The sequence below is a fragment of the Phascolarctos cinereus genome, unplaced genomic scaffold (genome assembly GCF_003287225.1).
Source record: "Phascolarctos cinereus isolate Bilbo 61053 unplaced genomic scaffold, phaCin_HiC Scaffold_7;HRSCAF=346, whole genome shotgun sequence".
In the NCBI taxonomy this organism is placed as follows: Eukaryota; Metazoa; Chordata; class Mammalia; order Diprotodontia; family Phascolarctidae; genus Phascolarctos; species Phascolarctos cinereus.
Window position 1 is genome coordinate 109,841,675 of NW_027556180.1, and position 13,029 is coordinate 109,854,703.

The 13,029-nt window shown below is 35.7% G+C and overlaps 1 protein-coding gene across 4 annotated transcripts in view; it reads right to left on the reverse strand.

Annotated features, from left to right (window-relative positions):
- Window positions 1–13,029, reverse strand: part of PCDH9 (protocadherin 9) — a 1,054,702-nt gene that overhangs the window by 920,262 nt on the left and 121,411 nt on the right. For 2 of the 4 annotated variants that reach the window (XM_020992433.2, XM_020992427.2), the window contains exon 3: window positions 5,503–5,580. The exons of the other annotated variants lie outside the window; for them this stretch is intronic. In XM_020992433.2, coding sequence (XP_020848092.1) covers window positions 5,503–5,580 — 78 coding nt within the window. The remainder of the gene's footprint in view (window positions 1–5,502; window positions 5,581–13,029) is intronic. 4 annotated transcript variants of the gene reach the window in all.

Here is a 13,029-nt window from a genome sequence, read left to right on the forward strand (position 1 = left end):
ATATGCATAGTGAACCAACAGGTTTCTTTCTATCAATAACCACATTAATTAAGTCCTTCAAATGTGAATGGTGAAACCCAACCATGGCAATGGCTGTACCACCATTACCATTGTAAGCACAGATGAATTATTCCCTTTCCTTTATTATCTTCCTTTTAAAAATCTGACAAATTATGCATATGTATATGTAGGTATACACACATAGTACATGTATACTTATATCTTTTCTTTTACTCTTCTATATTACTAGTCTACATGTAAGGTGGGTAAAATTTTCCCTAACAGGTATAAGAACAAAAGATGCTTGCAACTGAAAAACTCTGATGAAAAGCAAGATGGGACTGGTTACTTGGAAATGTAGGCTAGTGATAGGGAAAAAAAAGTAAACTAGAATGTTTTCACTTCCTTGGAATTCAGAACTCACTCTAAGGCTACCTCATAAAATCAAAAGGAAGGGGAGAACGGAGGTATTCCCCTTATATAGCAGAGAATTCTATGATTATTTAAAGGAAAACCATATTTCAGAAATGCTAAGTCATTAGTTTGCTGGGAACCAGAGGAAGTCTTTTAGAAATGGCCAAGAGATCCTTAAAACTTCTGAGGTGACTTTCAGACTCCTTGGGTGAGTTTGCCTATGATAATGTTAAATAATGATGGAGAATTTGCCCATAATTTGGACAAGTTTTGGTAAGTCCAAAAAGCTTCAAGATAGGGAGGATGAGCTGACCTACGGCCAGGAAGAGAGGTGCCTCAAATATCTAAATATGATCTTGTGTGAATTTAAATTCCCTTTATTCAGTTGCTCTTCAATTTTCCTTGCTTACCAGATCTGTAAATGTTTAAGTAGAAAGTGAAAATAACAACAACAAAATAATTGGGCCATATCCATTTTGCTCTTTATTATATAACATCCATTTATATATAACATCCATTTAAAATATAACATCCACTTGATCCTGAAGAGGAAAGATAATCCAAAATTATCACAGAAAGTGAGAAGAGATTAAAAATATATGATTTACTCAGCTCCATATCACTCACTAGTAAATGAACTGAGACCAAAAACGAGGACTTCTAATGTCCTTTTCTACTAGACTGTTGCTTCTTTTGCTCAAGGACACATAATGGTCCTGTTACTGATACAGTAGGTCTTAATAAATGCTTACTGACTGACTGATAATCTGTCTTCATGATTGTCAACATAAACACTGGTGGTTATTAACAATTTAGACTTAACAAGTTTCTATGTGATTATCCATAGAGCATGCTTATAATAAATTACTTTTTGAAATTAGAAAATCATTTTTTTCTTTTTGTATACAGATGTCCTATGTGTGCAGGTACATTTCACTGTGAATCTGCTGTTTCATTGGCCTAAAAAGGGCCTAGACAGCATATGACATTATAGAAAGTAAAGTAGATCATGGAGTCTGATGATCTGTTTGGGAAGCTCAGTTGACTTCATTTTTGGAGCCTGTCTGATTATCCATAAAATGAATAGTTTGGAGATGACCTCTAAAGCACCTTCTAGCTCTAAATCTATGATTTTATTTTAGTCCACACCCACGTTATTTCCCAAGTTGGTTGTAATTTAGTCCTATAACCTGTTGTATACAAGACCTATTCTAATAAATTACCATATTTGAATTCCTAAACATTTGAAAAAATGGTAATCATGAGGTATGGGAATGAGGATAGAAGACCAAAGAATAGTCCGACATATTGGGGAAGAAGAATGAAAGGGATAATGTAATTATTGTGCTAGAGAAAACATTGACAGTCATGGTTTTAGACCTGGAAAGAAACTTAATGGTCATCTATTTCAACCCTCTCATTTTACAAATAAGGAAACTGAGGGCATAGAGAAGTTAAATGGCTTGACTCAAAATAGATAAGGGGCAGAGCCACTAACGCTTTTTTGTGTTTTTTTTCCCCCCACTGTACCATGCTGATTCATATGTGGTGGTCATCTATTTTAAGGGAGAAATATTTGTTTTGTGTTCTAACTAGGGGACAGAAATGAGGTGGCTCTTCCTCGGGTCCTTCCAATCTATCTAAATAATGTTCTAGATCAGAACTCATCTATCTTTGCACAACATCCTTTCTGCTAGGTTTCAGCTTTTTTTTTGTTTGTTTGGTTTTTTATTTTTGTTTTTACCAATTTATTGAAGGTCAATAAGTAGTCATGATTATAGAACATAAACCAACACAAGGAAATTACTGAGTAACTATCTGGTACAGAAGACTATATTAAACCTAGAAGGAAGAAGATAAAAGAAATAAAAGCAAAGGAATTATGGGAGGAAAAAACATAATGAATAAAGTTACTTGTCCTTAAGATGTTCATCATGTAGATGGGGAAAGGGAATCATGAAACAATTTGAAAGAATCACAAGTAATAAACAGTACAGAATGGCTATAAGTAGAATGTAAATGTACTTATTTGACATAAACAAATAATAAGAGTGGATCAAATAAAATCATAGAAGACTACCTGCAGGAAATCAGTTCTGAGCCAATGACCTCAAGGAGGCAGGATTCAGTAGTATGCAAGAGGGTGAGACTTAGCAACGTACACATGTCAAAAACATTTTTCTCCTCAGTAAAGTGGAAGGCATAGGTTGGAAATAATATTTATAAAATACGTTGAGAAGAACAGATGGGTGGAGCAGTTGAAGAAAGCCAATGAAAGGTCAACTGGTTACAGGAAACTACTATAGGTTATTTAAGAAGGAAAAGAAATCATGAAAACACTTTTTTGAGGAAGATTACTTATTTAGCTATAAATGATATTGTCCTAGAAAACAGAGAAGATAGGTAGAAAAGCTATATATCTGTTTCAAGAAGGGTCAATAACTACAATTAATTTCACTTCTTATAAACATCATTTTACTCTACACTACTGAATTTTCTCATCACTGTATCTGAATATGTATTACTCATAGTATCTGCAACATTAAATTGGCAAGATTTTTTTGCTTTTTCCTTAAAAAAAAAACAAACCATTTTTCCCCCCTTTTCTTTTTAGGCAATGGGGTTAAGTGACTTGCCCAGGGTCACATAGCCAGTGAGTGCTTTGTGTCTGAGACCAAATTTGAACTCAAGTCCTCCTGACTCCAAGGCCGGAGCTCTATCCACTGCACCACCTCACTGCCCCTTTCTTTGCTTTTTCCTAAAAATAAGTTTCAACTCATCTTACTAAGTCACCATTGAAAAAAAATTATCATCATCTGTCTCAGATGTTGTTACATTAACATCCCAGCCATCACAGAAATCTACTTGTGTTATTTTGAAGTAAAAGACTTAGACAGGGGTAAATTAGAAGATGCTTGCTCCCTGAAAGCCATGTGAAATCTGGACTGCATACTAAAAATCAGAGACATCACCTTGCTGACAAAGGTCCATATAGTCAAAGCTATGTTTTTCTCCCCAGTAGAAATGTATAGCTGTGAGAGCTGGACTACAAGGAAAGCTGAATGCCTCAGAATTGACTCTTTCAAATTGTATTGCTGGAGATGTTTAGGAATCCCTTGGACAGCAAGGAGAATAAATTAGTCAACACATAAATAAACTAATTCAGACTCTTCACTAGAATGCTGAAGGTGAAGCTTAAATACTTTGGCCACATAATGGGAAAACAAGATTTGTCGGGAAAGTTTGGAGTAAAAAAGGAAAAAGGGGATGGCAGAGGATGAGATAGACAGATAATGTCATGGAAGTAGTGAACATGAGCTTGGAGGACAGACTCTGGGCTATAGTGGACCACTGAAGGGCCTGGAACAGTATGGTCTATGTGGTTATGAATAATTGGGCATGATTAAATAGCAATAAATCTAAATATCACCTTGCCTTCATGGCATGATAGTTACATGATTACTGCTATATGCACATAATAGCCCTAATACAAATGCTTAACTAGAAGTACCCTGAAACTGGGAATTCAAAAGATCTAGATTCGAAGCCTAGTTTTCCTACCAACCAGCTCTGAGATCTTAGGCAAAGAACTCTGCTGTTCTTCAGGTTCCTCATCCTCTAGTTTAGCAAAATGGTGCGAGTAAGTAGGAAGAAGTTTGTTCTACATGATCTAGACTACCTAAGGAAATTAAGGTTCAAAGGCCTCCATTTATTATACTAGTCACAGGACTGTTCTAAAAATCAAATGAGATCATATTAAGATTACAGGTTGATAGAACTGGCACTGAACGTGACTCCAGAAGCTAACTAGGACAATGCTTTCTTTTTACATATAAGGAAACTAAGGCAAAGACAGGTTAACTGATTTGTCCAAAGCCACAGATTTGACCCCAGCTCCTCTCACCAAAGAGCCAGCACTCTCTCAACTGTATCTCACAAAATAGAGGTAAAGTGCTTCGCAAATACTGAAATATTATATAAATGAATAAAACTAAGAAATTATTTTTATTTCTCTTACCATCACTCTCTCCCCTGCTTCATCTCTCTCCTCCTCCACCCTCAATTTTTTAGTTCCTCTGTTTTCTCAATGGCAAATAGTTAGAACTCACTGTCAGAACTGGAAAACTCAGCCAATGTCCTTTATAAAAGAAACTAATGAGGATCCATCTAAGGTTGGCCTTCATGATTTCAAAGTCATCATGGTATGGAGAGGTCATCTGTTCTAATTCCCACCTGTACAAGAATTCTAAGAACAAATCCCTGACCAGCAATCATCAACCTTTTGTCTAAAGACTTTTAGTAAGTGGAAACCTACTACCTCTCAAGGCAGTCCATTCCGCCTTGGGCAAGTATGGCAAGTAGGTGGTGCCAGATGCTAAACTTGGAGTCAGGGAGATCTTAGTTCAGGGGCAGCTAGGTGGCACAGTGGATAGAGTACTGGCCCTGAAGTCAGGAGGACCTGAGTTCAAATCTGGCCTCAGACCAAACACTTGACACTTGCTAGCTGTGTGACCCTGGGCAAGTCACTCAATCCCAATTGCCTAAAAAAAAAAATCTTAATTCAAATTTTGACACAGATACTTATTTGCTGTGTGATCCTGGGCAAGTCCTAAATTCAGTCTCAGATTTATCATTTGCAAAATGTAGATAATAGCATCTATGTTGCAAGGTTGTTCAAAGTTGTTATGAACTTGTTGTGAAGTCCAAATGAGACATTATATTTAAATTAAAATTTATTATTATATTTAAAGCACTATTTAAATACTAGCTATTATTTCTAATTGTTAGCCTAAATCTGTCTGTCCTACTTTCCTTTTCTACCCTCTGGAGTCAAGCCAAAGAAATCTAATCCTCATTCCACATGCCAGTATCCTTTTCCCTACTCCCTGATTCCTCCCCAAGGTTTTCTTTTTTCTTACATTAAACACTCCTAAACTCTTCTACCAAAACTTGGATGGAATTATCTTCAAGGCCCTTCACCAAGCTAATCATTCTCCTCTCTAACTTGTTACTCTTAATGAAAAGGTCAGAGTTGGGGTAACAAAAGTAAACCTGAGCTTGGACTACCCAAGGCTTTGTGTATCTTACCAAAAGCAAGATAAAGACATTTTCAGGATGGTCATGCTTGTAAGGTGACTGCTGGTGACAGCATTTTCTCCCAAGAACCTGGGAAATCAGAGATACAAATAAACAATGGCATTTTTCAATCAACAGATCTGTTTCCCTCCCCCTTCAAAAAAAAAAGTCAAAACCATCTTCTCCTCTTTGCAAATGGCTGCATTATGTGATGTCCCCAAAAATATCTTTGAGGGAAATGTTTGAGTCAGTCACTCTTTTTTTGAGGCAACTGAAAACCAAACCTGCCAATTTCACAGACTGTTTCCATTGTCTGTCTTTTTTAGATTGGTTTTATTACTAATAAACTTAAAATCAGGATGGTATGATGGTAAGAGAACTAAGCCAAGCTAGATATAGGAAAAATTTTCGTTCATATGTAGTCTCTGACACTTACAAGCTGTAGTGCCCTTAACAGGTAGATCAATGAATCTCTCTGAATTTCACGTACCTTCTAGTGTAATAAATCACTGGATTCTGTTTGCAGAAGGAATTTCCAAATAGGCAGCTAACTCATGAGAAAATCATCTATCATAATCATACTACAAATGATATTTTTAACAAACTTGATTACTCTCTTTTTAAGCTTGCAAGGGCACAATCCACACACCTTCTCCATCATGGAGTAGCTTGCAATAATATCTAAGTACTGAGGGCAGAAGAGTTTTGAAACTTTTGAACAATCATTTATGAAACAGACCTACTCACAGGAAATATTGCAATGGCTATTATTCATGCAGCAAAATTTCTGTATGAAGTATTCCCCATTCTTCTCACTTATGCCCCAAGACCTGTCTTCCCTTATATAATGCAGTTACATGAAGAAAAGAGATATAAAGAATTAATGGATTAAATATTAGTATTCCTATGTCATTTATTTAAATTCCTTAAGAATGTGTATACATATACGTATGTGTGTATGTGTGTAATACACACAGGTATTTTTAATCAAACCTGTGATTCCTTGGTGTAGGGCAGGGCTTTTTAAACTTTTTCCATTCATCACCCCTTTTCCCATTTTAGCAGAGTCCTTGGTGTTGCATGGCCTGAGGGCATGTGCCGTGCAAAGTGCTCATGCTTTGTGTTCAGCATCAAGGTTGCAGTGAAGTTGCCTAATCTAATATGGGGAAGTGCTGCCAGATACCCCTCAGATTCATTATGTGCTTGATTTTTAATTAATTTTTGGTGATAGGGTGTTCAGAAACCTTTTACTGTTGCCAAATTTTTCATGACCTGACCCACAATTTAAGAAGCACTGTATATCTAAAGAGGTTGGGAGCAAATAAGTTATAGCCACGTTTTTATTTCTAAGAAGAAATATGAAGCCCCAGAGTGAAGCAAATAGAAACAACTCTATTATTTGGGACATACCTACATCTGTGATTACAAAAGCTGCTTTATGGGCTGTTTCACCCATTTAGAATGCTAGTTGGAAGAAGGTGTTTGACTTATGCTAAGATCTGGATAAGTACTTTTCTATTCTATTCCATGTCTAATCTGAGCATGTCTCTCTACTCTTAGGTAGTTCTTGCTCCTGCCGATTACTTCTAAGATGTACTTATTTCTAATGTGTATGTGTACATGCCTTAGTGTACCTCCGCATGCTGTTTTAGTGATTTGTCATAGGCTCATTTTCATACAGATGGAGAACAAATCTGAATCACTAATTTACTTTATATTCAGTAGTTCCCTTGGTTGGACAAGTAGAAAAAAAAGAAAAAGAGTAAAGCAGAGAGGCTAGGTTGAAAGAGATGATCCATTGCCTCTTTACTCCAAATCTGTGCTGCTACACAAGAGTACAATGCCAGGATATAATTCTAGCCAGGCTTTCTTAAAAAAACAAAGAACAAACAAACAAACAAACAAAAAACCACGAGAGGTATAGATAGGGATAATAGCTTCCACCAGGCCCCTTACTTACTCACTGTAGTGTTCACAAATCTCACTGTCAAGAAATTCTCTCTTGTTTCTAAGCCATCATGCAGTTAGAATTAATTTCCTCTTATTCTGTATTCAGTTAAAATATAGAACAAGTGGTCATCATCCTCTATATAATTACCTTTCATTTATTGAAAGACTTATTAAGTCATACTACAGTCATCTCTCTATATTAAATAATATGAGTTCCTGTAGCCTTGTCTTATACCTTAGTTTTCTCTACCCTTTAATCATTCTCCATGGGCCAGATTTCTCATTTTCTTAAGTTAACTCCATCACTCCAGAAAGGCTTTGCCAGAGGTGAACATGAAGTAAAGGTTATTCATTATATCAATATCCTATATTCTTATGCATGTAATACCTTTACATTTAAAGCATTTTGAATTATAGGGAATCCCTCTACTGCCCCCCAAATCCTTCAGAATCATGTGTTAAATTTATTTTGTTTTCTTTTCATGTTGTATGATTCAAAATCCTATTGAAATCAAGTTAACCATAAATAACTACTTAAGGAAAGTAGCCATTAAGTTTCAGATGAATCTTTTGGATTATAATAGGATTTTCAAGGTAAAAATCAATTTGTTGAAAAACACAGTATTAGAACTCTCACACTTTGATGAGTGAACTAGAATAGCCACCAGAGCTATTTCTTCCCCAACCGATCCAGCCCAAACCCCGTCTGTCCAGAGAATAATAATGGGCTCTGGCAGGAGAACAACTATGAAATTCTTTCCCCACTGACCTTATCATGACCCTTGTCTACCTACATCCCATCAAAATTCCTCTTTCCCAACAATCCAGTCCCACAAAAATACCTTCGGGCCTTGTCATCAGCTGTACCTATGCAATCAAAGCACAACTAGGCCTTTCTATCTGCCCTTTGGCTCAATTTTTCTGTATGTGTTGACTTCTTCAACTAGAATGTGAGTTCTGGGAACAAGGACTGTCTCACTTTCCTTTGTGCATTCCCAGTGCTTAGCACAATGCTCGATATATAGTAAACACTTAATAAATGCCTTTCACTTCCATTTCATTAAATGAAAATTCTATAACGTAATCTCTATAACCCATTATTATTAAAAGCTTTTAAAAATCCCTCATAGCTTTATTTCAACTCATCTGTTTTTTAATCTTCAGTATCAATCAAAAATTCTTTAACTAAATAAATTTGTATAACATAAACAGAATTTTCTCTTCTTAAAATAGTATGCACTATGTTATAATTAAGCATTTCCCAATTTACAAAGATTTTGTGTTCCAAACAGTCATTTGTTTGGCTCTTGGAAAATATCTTCCAATAGAAACAACATTTATAAATGATGGTTAGCTTTCCAAGTTAGCCCACAAAGTCTTAGCCCACAAACAAAGCTGAACAGCAGAACTAACAGATTTCGCCTGAATCTGTGGTCCTGGGTGCTCTGGAAGTTCAAGAATGCTACAGAAAAGAAAAAGAACTTTCCTTCTCATGTAGGGGCAACCCAATTTGAAATAAATGTTGTGTTTTCCACATTTCTCATCTCTCTTTTTGTATCCCTCTTTCCAGATAACCATACTCTCATAAGGCTCCAAGATGCTCATATGTAACCCAACCTTATCTCTAATTAAAAGGCTATCTGCTCTAAAACTGCCTATTTCAAATTTTGTCATTCCCCGCCCCGACAAAACACAAACACACGCACGCGCACACACACACACACACACACACACACTCTTTAATTTCCTCAGTATAGAATATGTGGGTCATGAGATATGTTAGAAGAAATCTAACATGATTTAAACTACTCACACTAATGTGAGAATGATTAATAGTGTCAAAATTCTATCAGATGTACTGAATGTTTAAAAGGAGAAAGATAACTCAAATAAATCTGTAACTGATGGAATTTCAAGCATTATAATGAAGTAAAGCGAAAATTTTTTTCAGGCAATTTGGACACTAATAATATTAACAATATCTAGTTTTTATGGTACTTTAACATTTACAAAGTATCTTATGATTATGTTATCCTCAGAACAACCATGCGATGTTGGTGCTATTATTATCTTCATTTTATAAACAAGGTACCTGAAGCAGGAAAAGGTTAAATGACTCGCCCTTGGTCACAGAGCTAGCAAGTATCTGAGGCTAATTTTAAATTCAGGACTCTCTTATTCAGGGTCAAGTACTAGCCTATTTATTTTGAAGTTCATCAGGTAAAAGGCCAATCTAACTGAGGATTCACTCCTCCCTAACTAGTTCTACCTTTTAATAATTTGTCTTTTCATTCACATCTGAACCCAAAGATTTTCTAAAAGTTTTCTTTCTTTCTAAAAGAAAGTTCCAGCTTTCTTTAGGGTGGGGTAGGGTAGAATAGGTAAATTTACTGAAATCTGTATCATATCTTAAGAGTAAACATGATGTTATGGGATCTTCTTTAGCATGCTGTTGTTTCTCTAAATCTGAGGATATCACAAAGGTATTCTCATCAAAGCAATTAGGTTGTTATGTAGACTCTACATGTGACATTTGATGTAATACATTAGTTAAACTGTAGCCCTGAAGGCTTGTGGGAATCAGACTTCCAAACAAATCCTGAGTTCCCATGTCCCCTGAATCTACACCTTCAGGATATGCCTCATCTGTGCTTTTAAATAATGAGATGGAGCACCATCAATACTGATTACCATCATAAGGGGGTGAGATAATTTTACAGGAAAGAAATATATAAAGAAGAACTTCCAGTGCCTAAAAAGGGACATTTGGATATTCTGAATTTTTTCCACAAGCCTAGACATGCCAATCAAAGATAACACAATGCAAGAATCTCTGAGTGACACTTCAGGCTGCATTCATAAGCAACCTGCCTCATTCAAAGTCAATGAAGAGACAGGACTTACAAGACTATCCTGAAAAGTTATTGAAATGTGACTGACATCTCAAAAGAAGGGTGTCAACGGGATAGCATGACCCTGTGCTGAAACACTGCAAGGTTAATCAAAGTTATGGCAGTCGGGAGCCACAAAGACCTCCCTTAGATTTAAGGGTTTGCTGTTTTTTTTTTTTAAACTCACACAACTCAGTGGGTTACTATCTCCCTTCAACTCAACTCTCTCTCCCACTGGCAATTACATCCCAGGCTTATTTCATTTATTGTTAAACTCTTGCTCCAGTAAGAGCTTAGAAAGAACTGGTAGAGGACGATGCTGGTGTAGCATGTTACCAACGACAAGTCTATACAATAGCACAGTGTGAAGGCTCTATTTCTTATTGGAAGAACCATAAAGACTTTTGATTACCACACAACGTGCTCCAAAATGATACCTCCTGGGAGAAGAAGAAGCTGGGGGTAGTTAGTATACACTTCGGGTTCAGAGTGTTCTCAGAGGAGCCTGAGTTGAATGGTTTCTAGAAATTCCAGCACCTTCAAGAATGGTCAGAGAGGGCATGGGCACAGGTAAATCTTAGCTTGGGTTGCTTCATGTTTTTATATATCTACCAAAGCAAGACAGAGATTTTTTTTTAAAGTATGATGGTTCTTACTGTTGTTGTTGTTTATCCTTATTTTCCAAGAGGACCAATAACATCAGGGGGAATGGCTTGACTTGCTCATGAACTGGATTTAAGTGAGGCAGATGGTGACTTTTTTTAGAATTACCTGGATTCTGGGTAAGTCTGTAGATGCTTGAAGGACAACATGCAGAAATATGTTCATTACTAATATTTATCAGCAATGCTGCCATGTTTACATTGTGTTCATAATGTTTTTGTTGCTTTTTTTTTGAGTTGAGAAGCACAGAAGGTATCTCATACCTAACAGTGTTATTAGCTAATAGCCCTGCCTAACAAAAGAGAGAAGGGAGAAACACTCTGAGAAGAACATAGCACAGTAAATGATGTAATTATGCTCGTGATAATTATGTTCATGGCTTTAATAGAGTGCATGCAATTATGATTTATATTTATAGATTTTAAAAGCTACCAAACCTAGCTATATGCATATGGATAGATGTGTGTGTATGTATTGTTTTAAATCAGCACTCTGATTTTATTTTACCTCCTCATTTTTGTTCCGAGCTTCCCCTGGCTTATTTACTTTGCTAGACTACAGCAATAGGCCACAGCCTAAAACAGCTGCTTCTTGGCACTAAACGTGATTGCTTGCAAGGGCAAATAGTTGCTGTTCTCCTTTCCTTTCCTTCCTCCCATCTCTCCCAAGAAGATGTAACATCCAGACAGTCAGATTCTTTTTCCTCTGAAACCAAAGACTAAGAAAACTCTGCTAATTAAGTCTACTGAGAAACAAGTAGCTGCTCTGATAATCTCAAATAACCTCTCTGTTCTGGAACCAATCCACAAATTATCTTAAAGTCTTTAACAATAATACCAGGACAAAAAAAAAATCAGAGAGAATGATGACAGAACGATGGCTGCATTCCTTGTTATTAATTATGTTAAAATAAAAGGGGATAAGAATCAGACTTGGAAAGGATCACCTTGGGAATAAAGTATATCAAACATGACTAGCAATGGACCTTTCTTTTAGGAAGAATAATGGTTTAATGTTTAATTAATCCTATCCATTTCTGCATTTATGGGAAGACAGAGGAGAAGAGTCTGCTTTATAATGTTGAAAATTAAATATTAAAGCCTTGGTGCCTATCAGACTTTTACATTTTCTTATTATGAATGAGTATTTTCACTTTCTCCACCAAAAAAACATGAGATAGATGTAGCCACTTAACTCTGCAATAAAAGATATTTTCAATGTAACTCTGATACTGCATTGCTATTAGAAAAATTAAATTATGTCAAGTATGAATGGAGCTTTTTAAGTTATAACACAAAACAGAAATGTCAAATTTAAAATAAATTGTGTCATATGGCATATATATCCTATAGCAAAAAGTTTACCAAGGGCAAAATTCTGTTCTCAAGATTCTGTTCTCAAATTCTCCACTTCTCAAAGTGGAAAACCAAGACTCAGTTTAATTATTTGCATTTTTAAATATTAACCTATGCAATACTAAGAGGAGAGGGAGAGGAGAATTTTATTTCTTTCCCAAACTATTATGTTTAATTTCATGTGTTGAGAAACCAAGCTTAAGTCTGTAAAGCTACATTGAGACTTGAATTCATTCCACAATCATTAGATACCATATATAAGCAGTTTGGACTATAAACTATGACAAGATGATGAAATTTCATATTGATCAAAATGTCATCTTTCTCTAATTATTGTGCCTGTATCGGTAGAAATGTTTCCCTCTCCTTATCTTTAATAAAAGCTTATTAATTGTAAGATTAAAATGACTGCGATTCTCAACTGAAAAAATACAGATACTAAAATTATAAAATAAAAGGTCTAAGAAGCACATAAAGGGAACTCATTTGAAAAAGTCTTCATGAAATACCTACTATGGGCAAAGCACATAGTGCAAGTTTCTTGGTATATAACCCCTGTCCTCCAACAGTTGTTTGTCTACTGAGGAGATGGAAAATGCTCACATGTAAAAGCCAATACAATGTATATAAAAATAAATGCAAAGAAAGTAGTGGGAACTGAAATTAGGAAAAGCCTTGGT